This window comes from Lupinus angustifolius, chromosome LG02 (assembly GCF_001865875.1).
Source record: "Lupinus angustifolius cultivar Tanjil chromosome LG02, LupAngTanjil_v1.0, whole genome shotgun sequence".
NCBI lineage: Eukaryota > Viridiplantae > Streptophyta > Magnoliopsida > Fabales > Fabaceae > Lupinus > Lupinus angustifolius.
The window spans coordinates 4,761,781-4,782,176 of NC_032010.1; the positions used below are offsets into that span (position 1 = coordinate 4,761,781).

General features: G+C 34.0%; 1 protein-coding gene and 1 long non-coding RNA gene across 3 annotated transcripts in view; both read right to left on the minus strand.

Annotated features, from left to right (window-relative positions):
* Positions 1–3,242, minus strand: part of LOC109328833 — a 3,717-nt gene extending 475 nt beyond the window's left edge. Inside the window, exons 1-2 of the long non-coding RNA XR_002105481.1 lie at positions 3,071–3,242; positions 2,272–2,399 (exon numbers count right to left, since the gene is read on the minus strand). This is a non-coding gene — a long non-coding RNA (uncharacterized LOC109328833). The remainder of the gene's footprint in view (positions 1–2,271; positions 2,400–3,070) is intronic.
* LOC109333907 (golgin candidate 5-like) lies at positions 10,726–20,114 on the minus strand. 2 transcript variants are annotated; one of them, XM_019569491.1, is made up of 20 exons: positions 19,928–20,114; positions 19,541–19,696; positions 17,560–18,641; positions 16,870–16,941; positions 16,430–16,504; positions 16,042–16,156; positions 15,285–15,346; positions 15,134–15,181; positions 14,508–14,792; positions 14,362–14,421; positions 14,144–14,227; positions 13,972–14,037; positions 13,786–13,884; positions 13,483–13,701; positions 12,835–12,949; positions 12,547–12,767; positions 12,305–12,364; positions 12,113–12,226; positions 11,375–11,449; positions 10,726–11,235 (listed from the first exon to the last, which is right to left on the minus strand). In XM_019569491.1, exons 2-20 carry the CDS (start codon positions 19,686–19,688, stop codon positions 11,200–11,202), a joined length of 3,036 nt encoding a protein of 1,011 aa, XP_019425036.1. In that variant the 5' UTR covers positions 19,689–19,696; positions 19,928–20,114; the 3' UTR covers positions 10,726–11,199. The 2 variants fall into 2 exon arrangements, with proteins under 2 accessions (XP_019425036.1, XP_019425040.1); XM_019569495.1 differs by having other exon boundaries at positions 19,547–20,114.

Sequence of the window (20,396 nt, forward strand, 5' to 3'; positions counted from 1 at the left end):
TCAAAAGATAAATATGCCAAATATAGTACTTCTAAGATTATGAACAATTCAATATAACTATAAAATTATACTTCTAACACAAACTACATATTTAAATAATATTATTTTCAAAAAACTCGTTAAGAGATGATATATATTCACTTGGATGTGGGGTAACCAATAAAACAACTTGTTTTTCGAATAAAACAAAAAATCATAAACATATAAGTAAACATTAAATTTTTTACAACTAATCTAAAAAGGATATATTTCTCTTTAGATAAATCTATAGAAGTAAATCAAGAATTTACACTCACATATTACAATAATAGAAAATTATAGGTGTTACAATCCTTCCCCCAAACAAGAAATTTCATCTCTGAAATTTTGTTAAGGATATACAAAGGAAAATAAAATTAAAGACATGTGATCAAACATAGGACACACACAATCAAACAAAAAATCAACCATCAAAACAATTAAGAGAGTTTAGTTGTCAGTCACTAGAGCAAACCATAGATTAGTTGATATAACTTGGTGAATACAAGATCTATCATTCAATCAAATTTAAGACATTAAGATACAATAAAAATATGTCAAGAGTGAACTAGAAGGAAATTATACAGCCATGACAAAGTTTACGAAATATTTATTAAAAAGGTTGTATCCATAGGATTTGTCAAGACAACAATTACTCTTAATAATTAGCAAAAATTAAATAGGGGACTACAATGACATTTTTTAAACCAATACGGAATGAGACTAAATGCTCATAATTTATAACTTGTGGGAGTGTAAAATATCTTAATCAAGATTAGAATGGTTAAATAGTCATAACTAAAAAAAAATGAAATTTACATTTGTCACATTATAGTGAGAGATGAGAGAAAATATTTATCAAATAAATGAGCATCTAGGCATACAAGAATTTTTAAAGTTCTAAGGGAACAACAAATTGTTCAAGTAAGTAACTGAAACAAGATATCATTCCTAGAATCTTAAATAGGATGCAATAGAAGGAGAGTTATTAGTTTATAGATTCAACTATATGCATTGAGACAATAGGCTCAACCAAAAACATAGATTTTGTTGTCAATGATATTTTGAAATTCATAAATACCATTAAAATGACATGAATTGTATTAAATTATCCTATATTAGTTTAAAATTTTGCACAATCTTCTTTATCCTGCATATGAGGTAAGTAAATATTTGTAGAATCATTGAATTTATAAAATACATGGATGAAGAGATGATTTTTTTTATATATAAAATAGGATCATTTGAAAGTGTGCATGTCAAGAGGAACACTTTGGAAAGCTCTCTTTATATGTCATGGTTTTGATGAGGACAACTTGTGCTAATAAGAGCTTGAAGATCACCAACAAATCAACGTGCTTAAGTCTTTAATTGGTACTAGGCTTAGACTAGAATCTAGTTTAAGTTGAGTCAAAGGCTTAGGTCACCTAATACATGTCTCATATGCATAAATCTTTTAAATCATTTCATCTTTGAGATATGTCATTCATAATATGTTCATGCATTACATAAATACATGTATATGTGCATTCTAGGCATAAACTAAGTGTTAAACATGTATGAACTAAGTGCATAACGTATTTGAGGTTTTGTAGTTAAAAATACACATTTAAAAATGCTGTTAATCGATTAACTAAGAAAAATAAGAACTACGTAAACTAAACAAGACAGAACCTCACTGCTGGTTGACTTGCTAATTTTCTTAAATATATAAGGTGTGGCTCAAACCAAAATTCACACGCTCATAAAATGAAATGGATAGACAAAATGTGTTACTCAGTTTTTAACCATAAACTACAGAACTCAATATTATCGCATCATACACGGACAGATGAAAAAAAGTATTCTTCAGCAAGAGAGCCTAATTTAAGCATGAGAAGCCAAAACATTTATATATTTATTATACATTTGTCCCTGCTAAGAAAGAACTTGATGAAAAACATATGTCACTATATGATATGCAATGAAGATACTATAGCTGAATTACTACATACTATTAGTATTATCCATTTCAAAGTGGCCATTTCCATTTTTTATCGAGAGTTCAGTCTCAGATGTTATATTAAACTCATATATTATACAGTACAATGTACACCTTTGATAACTCGTAGAACCACTGAAATATAAAATCAATAAACCCAAATATTTAAAATATAAAAAATGCAACTAGATATATTAAACTTAGTATAACAATAAAAACAATAAAGTGAAAAAATTATATGGCCGAAGAATATAACAAAATTAGAAAGGTACCTACTTGGATTTTCTTCTTTATCATATGAAGACATGTGTTCCCTTGATGTTACTCGCTGTCTTCCTCGCATGGCGAAATGATAAAAGCCTTCTCCAAAACTCACAAGGGAGTACCTTCCCGCAGGCTTCTGCATGATCAGAATAAAAGACAGTAATCAAAGAACTCATCAATTACAGCACATAGCAGCAGCATCAAGTTTCTAGTTAAAATAATAAATATTTAGTTTCACATACTATATCTGTTAATCTCTCAGGAATCAGGATACTGTCAAACTCCTAAAAAGACATTCCCAACAGGATTTTTTTCATGCCCATTAATCTTGCCTATGTGTGTTTGCTACTATTCGTAGTTGGTTCTAAGTTTGTATAAAAGTCGAACGTTACGTCATGCAGTCGACACCCGAAGTAAAACTTTGTCAAATCTGAATGATATAAATCAACGAGTACATTAATCCTGAGATTGAATCCAATATCACAAGCTTAAAGGACCCAAAAACCTTCCATTTAGAAAAATACACATTTGGTGAAAAGCATAACTGTATAACATTAACATAGCAATCTCAACAACAAAGTTACAGACTTTTCCTCAGATCTGATAACCCCACAACTTCATTTTCTTATTACATGGCACTTTATCATCCACATTTTCATTCCCAAAAAATGGGAGAGTTAAAATCTCGCCATCATTTGTTTAGTTCAAAGGGGTTTTTTTATATTATTTTTGAACAAAATCACAAAAACTCAGAAACTTTTGTCACCTTAAAAAAAGAGAAAAGTGAGAGATATGAAAAGATGGTACCTTGATGAGGATTTAGAAATGCATAGAGATGGAATGAGAGAAGGAAGAGAGTGAAGTAGTTTCATGGCAGTTGAAGACAATGACACGTGTCACTAACTCACGTAGTCTTGGTCAATACAAAAGTGAGCTCCCATATATTTCGGACTAAGCATAATAAGCATCTCAAAATTCGAGTGTTAATAACTTAATATTATTATATTAAAATTTGAATATAATATTTATGTATCATCATAATAAAATTTTATACATAATTACTATATTATCTATCGTTCTTCTTATTTGAATATTTTTTTGAAGAATAAATGATCATGAAATGTAAATTATAGATAATATAATGTCAAAATATATATATATATATATATTTTAAAAATATCATGTTAATATTATTATCTTATAAATAAAAATAATATATATGACCAGTAAAATATATATACTCATCTTGTAACCAAATTTAGAATGTATGGATATTAATATGAGTCAATACATGAAGAGAAAATATTAAACTTATAAATAAATTTTGTATTCTATAATTTTTTAGTTTTGTTTTTTAATCAAATCTAAGCATAGAGGTGTAAAAGTTAGATTGGTTTAGTTTTTGATGCAATTTAGTGATTAAATCGAACATAAAAATATGAACCGTTTCACCTCAGTTAACCATAAAATTTGAAATGAATAGTTTGATTCAGTTCCATGGTTTTTCTTTCTTTTAAAAAATTCCTTCATTAATTCAAAGTTCTCAATATATTCAGAGGCATTGTTTGTTCACTTGAACTACAACTCAAATACATAATTCTATAAACACAAGCCAAAATAAATTTAAAAAATTCATACAAAGTTCAAATGAATCCAAATCTAATTATATTGCACAAACTACTAAAACATACTCAATAACCCTCAAAACAACTAGAAGACGATATGTGAACTTGTTGTGTAATGACTCATATTCTTTAGATAATAGTAATATTAGTTATGAGTTTGAACTGGGGTAAAGGATTGTGGGTAGATGACTATATATTGATGTTATGTAAACTTAATGTAACAAGGAGAAAAATAGTAAAATACAAATCTTTATTCTCTAATAATACATAGTTGTAGCCTCTCAAAGCTCCCGAGGAGTAGGCACAATTGGCCGAATCTCGTTACTAAATCATTTGTTATTATATTTTCTCTATACTCTTTTATTATTTTATTGTTTGCTTATTCCCAACAATTGGTATCAGATAGCTTTTGACTCGGGTGTCAAATTCGAGGTGGAAAAGTTCGATGGAACTGGTAATTTTGAATTGTGGTAAATAAGGGTTAAGGATGTGTTGGCTCAACAAGGTCTATCAAAGGCGGTGCCTGAGAATAAACTAGATGGTATGGATTAACTTGATTGTAAAGAGTTGAAAGAGAAGGTTGCAAGAACCATACAACTCTATATCGGATAAGGTGATGTATCATGTTATGTGTTTGATGTCACTAACAGAGGTATGAGAGACATTAGAGAAGTAGTTCATATCCAAGTCTCTAACAAATAAGTTGTGATTGAAACATAGACTCTAGGCCCAAAGATGCAGGAGGATGCTGATTTGCAACAACATCTCAACACTTTTAATCAAGTGGTCATTGACTTGCAGAAACTTGATGTGAAGGTTGATGATGAGGACAAATCAATAATATTATTGTGTTCTTTGTCAAGTTCTTATGAACATTTGGGGACAATATTGACATACAAGAAAGACTCAATCAAACTAGATGAGATCACATCTACACTTTTGTCCCACACTAAAAGAAGACAAAATGTAGGAGAATGGTCTCAGGGTGATGGTCTAAATGTGAAAGGGAGTCAAGCGCATGGGAGGAGACAAGGCAAAGGAGGTCCTGCCAAAGGGAAAAGACTAAATTCCAAAGGCATAACACTAGTAGAGTGCTATATGTGCAAACATATTGGGCATTACAAAAGGATTGTCCCAATGAATGGAGTCCTGGAAAGCTAGTTGGAAAAGATGGAGTATCTACATCTACAAATGTTGCACGGAAAGATGATTATGGTTACAATAGTGAAGTTGATCTATCATTTGTATCATCAAATTATAGTGCAGATGAGTGAATACTTGATACTGGTTCCCACCACATGATGTCAAACAGAGAATGATTCACCACATACAGGGCAAACAATTTTGGTTTCGTATATCTAAAAAATAATAAAGCATGTGGGATTATTGGCATGGGAGAAATCAAAATTGTGATGGATGATGGTGTAGTGAAGATATTATATGAGGTTAGGCATATACCACATTTGAAAAAAAGTTTGATTTCTTTGGGGACATTGTAGGCCAGAAGATTTAGCTATAGAGTTTATGGGGATATTGATATTCTTCGAGTATGCAAATGTGTTATGATTGTGATGAAAGGTAAGAGGAATGTTGAGAACACTTACAAGTTGTTAGGGAAAACAGTTGTATGAGGAGTTGCTCGAGTGGCTAAAGAGATTTCAATAGATTCAGACCATGATACTACAAAATTATGGCACATGTGTTTGCATCATATTAGTGTGTGTGACATGACATTACTATGCAAAATAGGACTGTTGAGGGGAGTCAGCAAATGCAAGCTTCATTTGTGTAAGTATTGTGTGCTTGGGAAACATACACGAGTTAGTTTCAAGACTGGCCAAAACAAGACTCAAGGCATTCTAGACTATGTCCATACGGATGTATGGGGACCCACTCAGGAACCATTCCTAGGAGGTTCTAGGTATTTCGTTGCCTTGTTGATGACTTCTCTCGCAAGGTCCGGGTATATTTTCTGAAGCATAAGTCAGAAGTCTTTGCCAAGTTCAAGGTTCGGAAGGTACAGGTAGAGAACCAAACTAGTAGAAAAATCAAATATTTGAGGTCGGACAAAGGTATGGAGTACAAAGACTTACAATTTCAGAAATTATATGAGGAACATGGCATTCAGATGCACTTTTCAGTGAAGAAGACTCCTCAACAGAATGGTGTTGTAGAAGGGATGAATAGAACTCTTACAGAGAGCGCCAAATGTATGAGACTGAATGCTGGACCTTCCAAAGGATTTTGGGCATAGACACTTAGTATGGTATGTTATATCATCAATAAGTCACCACTGGCTTTATTGGATGGTAAAGTTGCAGAAGAAGTATGGACTGGTAACCTAGTCAATTATAACATGTTACACATATTTGATTGTCCTGCTTATGTACATGTACCTAGTGATGAACGATCTAAACTTGATCACAAGTCAAAGAGGTGTATCTTCATTGGATATACCAAAGGTGTGAAGGAGTTCAAGTTCTGGGATATAGTTTCCAGAAAAGTGGTGTTGAGCACAAATATAGTGTTTGATGAATATTTCATGCTAAAACTGTTAGTTTTGATAGAGGTGCCTAGGCCAAATGGAGAGACTTTGGGATCAAATAAGATTCTAGTGAGCAATGAAACTGTTCAGGTGAATAAAGGCAAGGAACCATGCACTAGTCATATCAAGAACATGATGATTCTCAAGCGGAGAGTTTAGGTGTGTAGGAGTATCTATTTGCTAGAGACATTGATAGACGTCCTATCAAACTTTCAGAGAGATCCATGTGGCTTTCAAGAGACTATAAATAGCCAAGAGAAAGAACAATAGATGGGTGCCATAATGGAGGAGATGAAGTCTCTACACAAGAACCAAACTTGGGAGCATGTCCCATTTTCCCCAGACAAGCGTGCAATTGAGTGCAAGTGGGTGTACAAGAGGAAGCCAACAATATCAAAAAAAGAAGGGGGGAGTTAAGGTTCATCTTGTAGCAAAAGGGTATGCACGGTAAAAAGGAATCGACTATAATGAGATTTTCTCTACAATGGTGAGACACACTTTTATCAGGGTAGTGTTTGCCTTGGTAGCCAATCGGGATATGCATTTAGAACAGATGGATGTGAAGACTATCTTTCTCCATGGTGAATTAGAGGAGAAAATTTACATGACACAACCAGAAGGGTTCAGTGCAGCTTGACAGAGTTACTTGGTTTGCAAGTTGAAGAAGTCTCTATATAGGTTGAAGTAGTCTCCCAGATAGTGGTACAAGTGGTTTGACTCCTATATGTTGAATCTTGGTTACAAGCGTTGTGAGTATGGTTGTTTTGTTTATGTGAGAAGCCTTGATGATGGTTATTTTATTTTTATGCTACTTTATGTTCATGATATGTTAATTGCTGCTAATCATTTGAGTGATATCAATAAGCTGAAAGTCATAATAGACAAGGAATTTGACATGAAAGATTTAGGGGCTACTAGGAAGATTCTTGGGATGGAGATTCACAGGGATAATGGAGCTAGAAAACTATGGCTCTCCCAACAATGTTAAAGTAGTGAACACTCGATTGACAAACCACTTCAAGCTTTACCTAGATTAGTGTCCAAAGACAGATGAAGAGAAGAAGTATAGGTCAAAGGTTCCATATACAAGTGCAGTGGGTTGATTGATGTATGTTATGGTTTGTACTAGACTGGATTTGGCACAAGTAGTTAGTCAAGTATGCAAGTACATGTCTAAACCAGGGAAGCAACATCGAGAAGCAACCAAATGACTTTTCAGATATTTGAAGGGGACTATAAGTCTGAGTATCATGTTTGACAATCAACAATGTAAGTCTTCAGTTATTGGTTATATTGATTTGGACTATGCAGGAGACTTGGATGATAGAAGGTCCAGAACGAGGTTTTTCTTCAACCTTGCAGGTGGACCAATTATATGGAGATCATCAGTTCAGTCTGTTGTTGTTATGTCTACAACTGAAGTTGAGTACATGACAACTAGTGAAGCTTCTAAGGAAGCCTTGTGGCTTATGAGGCTGGTAAATGAATTAGGCATTGAGCAAGATGGAGTTCTGCTGCATTGTGACAGTCAGAGTGTTATCTTCTTGGCAAAGAACCAGGTGTATCATGCTAGGACCAAACATATTGATTTGAGATTTCACAAGATCAGAGAATGGGTAGCTTGTGGGCAGATACTATTGCAGAAGGTTCACACTTCAGAAAATGCAGCTAATATATTAACCAAGCCAATTGTCGTGGACAAGTTCAGGCATTGCCTGAGCTTTCTGAACATTCACTGATGCTAGACTATGAATCGCCCCCAACCCAACAGTGGAAGATGGAGATTGATGATATTCACCATGGTAGAAATTGTTGTGTAATAGCTCCTATTTTCTACATAACAACAATACAAGTTATGATTTTGGGCTGATGTAAAGGGGTTGTGGTAGAAGACTATATATTTATGTCATGTAAACTTAATGTAACAAGGAGAAGAATAGTAAAACACAAATCTTTATTCTCTAATAATACATAGTGGTAGTCTCTTAACGTTCCTAGGGACATAGACACAATTGGGTGAACCTCGTTACCAAATCCCTTGTGTTATTCTCTTTTCTTTATACTCTTTTATTATTTGATTGTTCGCCTATTTACAACAGAACTCGATCTGAAGTTTTTTTGGTACAATGGAAAAGATAAACAAAACTAAGACAAAATGGAGATATCCAAGTCAATATAAGGTTGAAACACAGCTGAAGTTGCATTCTAGGTCTTGAACTCCTAAGAAGAGTGTGAGCCTAGTTTAACCATGAAATATGCCACCATATTAGCCTCTCGAACAACAAACTTGGTATTGACTACCAATCATGAATCAACCAAGACCGAACATTGTTGACCAAAATCAAAATTTGATGAATCCAAGTGTGAAATCCCTCAGAAATAATCTGAACAACAATCACTTTATATAAGAACTTTCCTAAATCCCATGCTCCAAGCTAGAGACAAACCGTGTTCCATGGCCCAAAAGCTCAACTAAAATAGAGGAACCCTCGCCGAAGTTAGCTGAAAAACCAACCAACTGCCTGAGTTGTCACGAAGAACACATCCCCCTCCCTTGATACAAGAGCTTATGATGAAGTTACCATCAACGTTTAGCTTGATTTGACCAATCTCCGGCTAACTCCAGTGAGTTAGGGGATGTTGTCTGCCAAAGCCACCAAACACCCAAAATTATGTCACTCCCAAAATTTGTATTGAATATCACGAGCCACAAAGTTAACATCCCATGAATTGTCTCCTAGAATAGTGATGTTCCTCCATCTCCAGACCCACCATATATCAGCAAAAAAAGAAGAAGACCATGTCGACAATTATAATTCTCCATCAACCAAACTTGAAAAGACTGGGACATCCAAAAAGAATTAGAGGTAAAACTTAGACTCATCCATACTGAAGAGAAGTCCTAACAATCTCTAAGGATATGCATGAGATCCTCAACAACTATATGACACCTAGAATAAGCAAGACTAGAAGCCATATATCTTTGGAAACGAAAATCGTTTGATGAAAGATCCTCATAAAGACCAAACATTCATATGGCTTGTCCGACTGATGCCTATTGTCATATATAGAACATGCAAGCTAACTCATTGAGTAAACAAGTATATAGCTGATTGTGAGGTTATAAGATTATCATCTTCAAATTTGTAGACATTATACATATCCTTCTTTTTAGTTCTAAATATTTTTTATTTTTGCTTGCTAAATCTAAACCACTCATAGAATATTCATTGGTATCTATAAACTCATTATTTTTGTTAGCTACAGTTTTAAATGCACATAATATCTTACTGAATTTTATAAAATAATCGCATATAATATAAAATGTCCAAAAGCAACCTCCTAAAAAATTCTTTTCAATTTTAAAGCATCTAATAGATACATGTGGATATTCATTGTGTCTACCTAGGGCTCGAAACGAGCCGAATCGATTCAAACCAGAGTTCAACTCAGTTCAGCTCGATAAGAATTGATTCAACTCGAAACTCGACTCGAGTTCGATACGAGTTATTTTTTTAGCTCAAGTTCGGCTCGGTTAAAGTTCGCGAACTGTTCGATTCAGTTCGAGTGATTCATTTAGACAACTCAAATAATTAATTAAATTTTAAAAAATACAAAAGGTTTTAGATATATAATTATAATCTTGTTTATACATATAATAACAACATACATAAAAAATAATGTTTAGGTCATAATAAACATAAAAATTAGTTTATATATATATATATATATATATATATATTTATATTTACCTATATATATATAGATATATCGAGTCAACTCATGAACCTAAAAGTCGAACTATATACAACTCAAGTTCGGCTTATTTATTTAACGAGTTCAAATTCAACTCATTTAGTTCATGAACCAAGTTTATCAAGTTAAATAACAAATTGAATTTCGAACAAATACCGAGTTGGTTCGATCCACCCGTTAAAACCCACAAGCAAGTACCATTATAGTTCTAGATATGTGTGAGTAAAATTTCTCATATTTAGAATGAGTAACAATTAACTATTATTCATGTTCCCCGTACCCATTGTCAACCCTAACTAACACCCCTCCTGAATTTGCGAATAAAATATGGCAATAAGTTCATCCATCTATTTTCATAATCAGCAATGGGTTTTGCTTGCAAGTAGATTTCATGAAATACGTGTATAAGAGAATTCTTAAGTCTTCATTTTCCTAAAAACCAATTTTTATTCTCAAATACAAGAATGTCACTGTTTCAAGTGTGTAAAAGGGTAGAAATGTAGTATAACATAACCATAGATTCGTAGGATGTAAGATTGAATAAGTGAAAATTTCATCTTCTAATCTATCATATATCTTTCTGCAACATCACAAATACCCACACCAAAAATAAATCCAATACACCATCTCCATCAAAAGATTCCATGGACCTTCCCAAGTTTGAATGTGTGCTCTAAATAGATCGACTATACAGAATTCCTCAAATCATTATACAAATTACCTTTTTTCTGTAAGAATAAAATCTCACTTATCAGATTTTGTTGTGTCTTCCAGAATGGAATCTGAAGAATTCCCCACAATATATCAGATCAATGCATAATATCATTATATTTGATAACAAGTGTGAGTTTAGGTATATGTTGGCAAGAGAAACAAGATATAGAGCTTGAAGGAAATCGCGAGAAAGATGACACATATCTTCAAATATGCCATGATTGCACCATTGATAGTGCACAGATAAATGAAGTAGCCATCTCAAGCAGTTACTAGACAAAAACCTTTTGGCTCAATTAGCTGCTAACCATTGATGGATTCATTCTCTGGATCTGTAAACAGATGTAGCAACGTTAGAACTCCAAAAGAACAGATAAAAGAGAAGGGAAAACGTTAAGATGGGAAAAAGAAAAAGATAACAAAGGTATCTAACTATCCAAGGTTAAAAAGATTAGTGTTCAACAAGAATACCTTATTAACAAGCATGTTGACCTGTTCTCTGTACATTTCCTTCACATCAACAATATCGGCACGAAGTTCTTCCAGCTAAACACATTTAATTTCTTTTAGACAGAAAGTAGTAATTCTTTTCTATTTGGAAAAAAAACAGATACAAAGAAACAGGACAATTAACAGATTGCAAAATTCTTAAATAGTATAGCTACAGCCCAAAAATTCTTTATTTTCTTTTTAATTGGGATAAGGGTATTAACTGTTTCATTATTTTGTGTTGTGAATTGGAAGGGAAACAAAAACAAAAAGCCGAGGCAATAGTTATATTTAATTTAATGTATTGTGCTTAAAATCAAATATGCAAAACAGTAAGCACTTATGAAATATCAACACCAAGTAATAATTTCAGCACATAGAATGATAGAAAAACAAATAAAAGTGAAAATCTTGAAATTTCCTAACATGAGTTCTTCCATTCGATCTCTTAAAGTTTCTGGAAGAAATAGAAGGATTCAGTTATGACATGCCCTTTTTTGTTCTCTGTAGTCTGAACTACTTCAACGAAAGAAAATTTATAAGGCGAACGAAATTGAGTTACTCTACAAGCTAATATATAACTCTGCTTTGACTTTTCTTAAAGGGAATGGGCAGGCTCAGCATGTCCAAGTCCAACCATCACAGTAAACAACTGAACACCAAATTGTGTCTAGCATATTGTTTCTTATAAAAAGAAAAGGCTGGCCAAGAGAAAAGTACCTCTTCATCACGTTCGCCCATCAACTCCAATGCAGCAGAATGCCGCTTCCTCAGCGCTTCTAGCTCTGCTCGTAAGCCAGGTAAAAAGGCAGCCTCCTTGCGCAATTTTTCACACTGCAACAAGTGTACACAAATCATGCTTACAGACAAGCAAGCATGTCAATAAATAGTAAACATGAAGCTCAAACCCACCTGTTCGGTCATTTGGACCAACTCCTCGGCAAGGGAATCACGGATAGATTCCATTGATGCCTGAAATTTTTTAAATTAAACAAAAGAATGTCATAACGATTATGTATTATGTGTAACAGCTTAATATAAATTATACATCTTATACATTATGACAAGTCTACGATAACAAGTTTTAATAGAGCTATGAATTGGAAACTGTGGTGCCAAATATTAATCCAAGTAACATAGGGAACTAAGCATACCAATCGTGACATATATGAAGCAAGTTCACCCTCCTTCTGACGAAGTACAGATTCATAAGAACTGGGTGTCATGCTCTTCATGTAGTATGGACTCATGCTTGGCTCTCCAGGGTTTCTCCTCTCAGAGAAACCGTTGGATGAGTCTAATGATGCTTGCAGAAAGTAGCTTTCTTCCACGCTTGCCAGAGAGCTTGCACTAGAGAATTTTCGACATAGGTTGCCTGAATAATGGATATATTAAAGAAAATATCACAGATTAATGTTGTAAATAAAGGAAGGGTATAGCACCTTTCTCAAAAGCAGAATTTTGCCTTGTTATGCTGGTTTGATCTGATGTTGGAGCAGATTGAACATGAGCAGTCCTCTCCAGCTCAGATCGAGCAGCCTTTTCTCTTTCTATCTCCTGGTAAAAATGAAGAATTTTAATTCAGGAGCTTAACAAACAATAATCACAAAGGTTCTCATAAGAAAGGAAAAGAAAAGATGGTACAGTGCACGAGGCTCCCACCTAGTGGGGTCTAGAGAGAGTAGATATACGCAATCTTACCCTTGCAAGTGAAGAAATTGTTTTCAGGATTTGAACCTATGACCTCAAGGTTATAAGGCAAGCAACATTACCGTTGCAATGAGGCTCACCCTCTCACACAGTTTCTAATAAGATGGCTCAAATTAAAATTGTTGCCAACAATAATAGATATTGTCATACAACTTGGCTTCATATTCTGTATCAGGATTCAAACAGTTGTTTCATTCCAACATCCACATGGTGGTGAAATGTCCATTAAAAAACAATTGGATTTTCTTATGTAACTTCAGTAGAAAAACTGGTGCAGCAAGAAACCAAATATCTCTCTTTAGAAGGCATATGATTCCATTTCACAAGTTAAATGAGACGTGAACAATGTTAACTTTGAAACCCGGAAGCAGAAGCTTCACCTGCTGTAGAAGTTCCCTATGCGTCAATGCCTCCTGTAACTCTTGCTTGTGTTTCTTCCTAATCTCTTTAATTTCTTCATCTAATTGTCTTGCACGGCCTTCTTGAGTGTCAGCTTCCTCCTTTGCAGCAAGGTATTCCTGCCTATGTTCAGCTGCCCTTTGTCTCTCCTTTTCAAGTGTCCTACTTAACTGAGTCTGTTCGGCTCTAAGACATGAAATCTGTAATTCATTGCCGAAGTTAGTCACATGTATGTTAAACCCTCATTATAGACATGATTCATTTCACTAACAAATTTATAGAACCTGAGCATCAAGGACATTAATTCGAGACAAGGTTTGAGATAAGCGCTCATTCACAGAGCGCTCTCTTTCTTCAGCACCTGCAGCTTTAGCCTCTGCTTCCTGTGGAGACAATAGAGAAGATAAAGGAATACAATAAAATCCAGGACGAGAATTTAAAACATTAAATTCAGAAAGTATTCTAAAGACCTGATGTCTAGAACTGAGAGTTCTTTCAACCACAGCCCAAGCTTCTTCTTTTCTGCCATTTGCTTCCTATTATCATAGTGAATTCTAGTCAAATATAGATCCAAAATCCAATGCAGGTGGACTAAAATAAAGGAAAACCAATCTTGGATCATATTTGTAATTGCGCATTCACCTGCATGGCTTCAATTTGCCTTAAAAGAGGCCTTGTAGATTCTGGAACTTGGGTTACCAGTTCCTCACACCGTCTTTCACTTGCCTAGATACAACACTAAACAAATTATGCAAAATACAAAAAACACATATTAAGTTGCTTTAACTTAAAGAAACAAGGAAAAGTGAGATCCTCGAAGTTAAAAAGTTGCAGCATAAGGAGAGTGCAAGGGAGCATACCTGGTAGCGTTTTTGAAGATCTTCAATGTCTCGGCGAAGTATATCTTCTTTCAAGGCTGCCTGAAAATAGATTAAAACACTTAAACCTAAAAGTAAGACAAAGAGATAATCAACATAGTAAAAAATTACAATTTTTTAACAAAAACCTGCTGTTCCTTTATAGTCAATGTTTGCCTTAATTCTTCAAGAGCCTGGACCAGCATAGATTCGCGTTCCTCTGCCTCTCTTAGAAGACTCTCCAGCTCAGTTCTTGCTTCATTGTTGGCACGTGCCTCTGCTAATACTTCAGCCTCCTTAGCAGCAGCTAAAGCATTAGCATAATAATCCTTCTGTGCTGCAAGTTCTGTTTGATGTTTTTCAACTGTTTCTTCTAACAACGTCTCGGTAGCTGTCTTGTCTTTTCTGATACTTTCTACTTTATTTTCTTCCACCTAATTAGAAGAAGATTAAGTTAAAAGAACTAATACACAGAACTAATACACACGGGGATTGTCAGAGCTAGCTTCTCATTCTCAAAAATAAATAGAGGATTGTCAATGCTAGCACATTATAAATCATAAATAATTTTGAAGAGAGTTATGGCCTTTCAAGGAGTACATGCAGTGCTATAGGATTTCTTTTAGTTAATTTATATCATGAAGAAACCATTTTTTCCAAGAGATGAACAACCCGAACAAGTGAATAATGCAGTACAAAGTGAAGATTAAAAAACTTAAATCAGAATCATTACCAGAAAATAATAATATCAAGAAAGGATTAATAATTTAATTACCTGAAGTTGAGTAGCCAAACCTTTCTTCTCCTCCTCTAGCTCTCTAACCTATATTTTATAGAAAAAAGGAATATTTATTATAAAATTATTGCATTTGGGTACAGAAAAAAGTTTAAAGTTTGTTGGAAAATGCAGTAATTAGGCTGCACACCTGAGCCCTTAGTTTCCTAATGGTAGATTCCTGAGCAGCCTGCTTTTTGGAAAGCTCTTCACCTGACATGAGAGACAGTCTAATATAAAATGGGACTGTGTGATCTCCAATAATTAAATTGTTAACATGCTGCAATAGAGAAATATTTCAACTACGACAGTAATGCCATTCAGATGAAATTGTTCATTTTCCAACCCAAGAAAAGAACATTAATTGTATACATTCCAATTTTAAGAGATTTAATTTTGATCTATTTAAAGTATCCAGAGTTTTACAACACCACGAACCAAATGGTGTCATCTTTTTCAACTACAGTTTAAATCAAGAGAGAATTGCAAACAAGGAATTCTTGTTAAAAATATCTACCATGAAATAAAAGTAATCACATGGTGTGATTATTATGAATACAATTAGGTTTAACTGGCTTATAAAAACTTGAAGAGGTTATTGTTCATAGTAAATACTTTTATGAAGTTCCTTTTCTGGAATTCTTTCAAAGCTTTCAAATGTTTAGTAATCTAATAACTATGTATATCCATTGCATGAAATTTGAATTAATGACCCAGACAATGCTCAACCCCAAACACAATAAAAATTTGGACACAAGTACCCAACTGAGCAATTTAGTTCTACAGTTTTTGTTACTTCAACCTTAGCTAGCAAATCTACAAAAGTCCATCCATATGCTAAAACCTAAAAAGACTATCCAGTAAAGAATCAGTGGTGAAGATATAGATTTGGTTTATAACTGATCTACCTTCTGCCATAACTTGAGTAATTATTTCATCCTTTTCCTTCAAGAGAACAGCTGCATCACTTTTTTTGTTCTGCTCTCGGCGAAGCGTATCCCTTTCCTTAGTGAGAGCGTACACCTGCAATTTATTCATACACAATGCATAAAAATAGCAGAAATTAGATAGCATTTAGTTCAAACCATATAAATGACCCCAATAATCCATTACGATAAATCACATTCTGCCATTTGCAACATGTTATGCAGGTGCTATGGATAAAAAAGTCAATCAGAACTTCAATGTACATATTGAAAATACTGTGCGCAGGTATTAACCATGCTTCTCAGTAACAATATTTACAAATTTGTTAACTAGTCCAAAAAAACAAATAAAAATGATAACATGTGGTACCTTTCTCTCAAGAGTTGAAACCCTTTGATGGTATTCTTCTCGCAAATACTCAATTTCTGCCTCATTGGGTTTTATCTGTTCCCAATCAAACATTAGTATTTCAAAGGAATAGGAAGCAGGATAGTGGACAGCACATCATAAAACGTGAAAGAAAAAAATGCCAACTATTTTACAGAAGCAAAAATGGACTTTTTAAGAGAAAGGTGCAAAGGGAAACAATTGAGTGATTAAGACAAGGCACACCATAAAACTGAGATAGAACAATGAGAGTAGATTAAGACAAGAAAATGCATATCAGAAAATCAGATTAATATACAGATGTGAATGCATAAATAAATGAAATAGAAAGACTAGCAAAGCTCTTGGTTTGAATGCAACAGTAGAAAGACCGAGTATTAAATTAAATCCTAATAAAAATATGGTACTAGAAATAAATATACCTTCAAGTCCTCAATTGCAGCTTTTAATTGTTCATTTTCATTCATCAGTTTTGCAATCTCATCAGCTTTAGCCTGAAAGAGAATTAACAGAAATTTAACGACTGCAAAATTGCAATGAGATGTCAAACACTATAATTTCTGCAAAAGCTGAACATAGGAGATTCAGAAAGTATGAGGTGCAAAATTAGACCATGCATACAGCTTAGCGAACAAACGCAGATCAGAAAAAAGAAGCAAAATCAAATAATTTTTAGTGACTAATGAAAAATTTCACAATGCTGACAGGACAACTGCATCATCTTGACATGCAAAAATTAGATATATATGAAGAAAAAAGGGTATGCATCCATGTCTGGCAGAGTTAGGCAGCAGTGCAGTAAGAGCTAAAAAGTTCAATAACAGTTGAGAGGGGGAAAAAATTTAAACAGGATTCAAGCTCAACTTTAATGTGCATCACAGAAAGAAAACATTCACAATGGCTCTAGAAAGAAATAATTTCCTAATGTCCTTATCAACCAGTCCAGAATAGGGCAAGCAGACATTTGTGACAAAGGGGATTAGAAACATAACTTTCTGAACATCACTTAGCAAACTTCCTGATCATTGTTTAAATTAAAGCAGCATCAGCAAAATAAAATGTGCATTAAAAAGCTTTTGTTGCTTTCATGATTATGAACAGAAAATGAATACCTGAGCTTGTCTTGCAGCACCTTGTAGGGAAGCTTCCATCGTTTTCATCTCTTTCTTCACCCTCTCCAGCTCATGCATAGAATCTGAATCAGACATATTTTTTTCAGAACTCAAATGCAACTCCTTCATGTCATTTTCAACGTCATTGGCTACATGGTCCCCTTCATTTTCTTTAACAGTTACTTCATTTTCATGCAAACCCAACTCAGGGATCATCTCAGAAGACTCATTTGACGGGCTTACACTGGACAATTGTTCTTTGTATGGTTGATCAACACTCTCAGTTTCCTCAGTAGCTGTAGAATGTAGAACAGAAGTATCAGCCTCGTTTTTTTTCTCGCTTTCACCAGATGTCTTGGGTTGAATGGAAGAAACTCTCTCAATGCTTTCTTGTGATTGCATCCTCTCTTTATCTTTACTCTCTTCATCTGTCTCAACTTGAAATGTTTCTTGCACATCACTTATAGCATGTGACTCAGCAGGATCACTAGTACTCCTCTCAACTTGATCCTCCGTAATATCAACAGGCTTAGATTGCATTGATAGTGGACTTGAGGTTTCCACTTCAGCAGTCTCATTCTCTGGATGTGTGACAACAGAATCCAAGCTCTTAGCCTTCTGAATGTTGGATTCAGACAATTCAACAGGCATCTCAGGCAAATGGTCTTCTGCCTTTCCATGGTCTAAATTCTTTGTACCTGTTTCATCTGCTGACACTGTTTTCTCAGGGTCTGCTTCTACCTTAACCACTTCATTTTCTTCTGAAACAGTGGATTCTTCAGTTGTACTCTGCGCTGTGTTATCAGTTTCAAAATCTTGTTTTCTCTCAAACACAGGTACATGATCTGCAGTTGTAACACTGGAGGTGTTATCAGTTTCAGAATCTCCTTTTCTCTCAGCCACAGGTATATGATCTGGAGAGTCGGGTTTTTCCAATGATTTCTCAATTCCAGATTCTTGTTGAGAGGATTCAAGTTTTTCAGATGTTTCTTCAGCACTTTCCTCGTCATTGTTTCCCATAAATGCCATAACAGGATTAAACAGGGCTTTCGGGTCTCGGGGTAAGGGCCAAGATCCTGCAGCTGAAAGATAACAACAAAAAGCATTAAAGCTACATTAATTAGTGCGAAAACTCCCCATCTAGAGAACAGGCATCCCATTTCAAACCTTAAATAACTTTTCACTGATCATAACATAAACAATTCCTAGCTTACACTGCTGAATGACCTTCACAGTTTTGCATCTATATACCTCAATCATAAAACTCAAAGAGTAAACACCCAAACAACAATCAAAATAGTCCAGATGTACCCCTAAAGTTGTACTGAAAATGACTAATTATACCAGTATATGATATTTTTGAGTAGCAAGTTGGGATTTGGGAAATGTCTACCCAGCCTGAAATCTGCTACACAACATAGGCTCAACACCAAAACTAAAATTAAATCTTTCATATCAAATATTGATAAATACTGTAAAAAAATTAAAATGTGATCGTCTTCATCCCTTCCCACACATTTCTCTGACACTGCAGATCGAAAACATGAAGATAGAAGTCGAAAAGACATATTTCACCAACACTTCAGGTCAAATATGTCTTTTCAAAATCTAAAACATGAACATAAAAGTTGTTCCCCTACTCATAAAGATCTTAAAGAAACATCCTAAAACTGACTGATTGACTGGCATTTTAATTTCTTGCGATCCAAGCAGGGATTTTTCATGATTCAGAACTAAACTCTAAACTGGTGGCGTGCATTTTTTTTTTTTTTTTCTCGGGAAAATTTCTGTATTTATTCAACTCACGAATAAAAGGGCAACCTAGTGTATAGGGAAGACTCATACCTAGTATGTGGAAATATAGTAGGCACCCTTACCTTGTATTTTCAAAGTGCTCTCTCAACTCAAACATCTTACATACATGAAATCCATTTGGATAGAACAAAGAGGATTAAATAAGAACTTAAGCAATGCAAATTACCTTCACTGCTGGATTCACCATCCTCCTCAAACCCGAGAGCATTATCGAAATTCTTCTCGATAGTTTTAACACTCTCCTGAAGCTTATTCACCGCCCCTGCCAAATCAGGGAAGTTCCCCCAAGTGTTTTTCCCACTAAACCACTCCATCTCCCGCACCTAAATAATCAAAACATAAACTCCATAAAATTGTGAAAAATTCAAATTGCACATTCAAACCAAAATGTCTGATTTCATATTCAATTTGAATTTCAGATCCCACAAAATTGTAAAAACAACATAACAAATCAATAACACTATAATTGAATTGATAACAAAAAGAATAAAATAAATTGGAAAGAGATCAATGAAGAGGAATTGAATACATTGCGAGAAGAAGCGAAACGAACCTGAACGAAACGACAGCGTCGGATCGAGGAATCAAATCATGGTTTTGAAATGCATTATATGGTTGATTGAATTACCAAGTTTTCATTAACAAAAAGAAATAAATAAATAATGAGAAAATAGTTATTGTAAAATTGGCTATGAGAAAGAGAAAGAGAAAGAGTGGTTAGTGTTTTGAGGAATAAGCTCCATTGATGAAATCCTACAAATGCATTGCAAAGAAGGCAATCATGTTAATTTTAATTTCCTTTTTTATCTAACAAATAAATTTTGATGAGGATTTTTTTATTTTTTTATTTTCTTTTGCATTAACCTCCTTTCAGTTTTTTAATAAAATTCCTCTGTATTGTTTAAAAATTGATTTATTTAAAAAACCAATTTATGTATTTTTTTTTTAAGTTTTAACCTAAGCCATTTGATCACTAAAATTGAAATTTAGAATTATAAAATGTAATTAAAATTGATTTAAAA

Bases quoted from the DNA above. Each gene is read 5' to 3' on its own strand.
- LOC109333907 (XM_019569491.1), bottom strand. From the start codon at position 19,688: ATGGAGTGGTTTAGTGGGAAAAACACTTGGGGGAACTTCCCTGATTTG. The intron at 16,505-16,869 runs GTATATTTATTT...GATTGGGAACAG, and splicing joins CTGCAATTGAGGACTTGAAG to ATAAAACCCAATGAGGCAGA. The intron at 14,038-14,143 runs GTGAATGCGCAA...CTATGATAATAG, and splicing joins GGCAAATTGAAGCCATGCAG to GAAGCAAATGGCAGAAAAGA.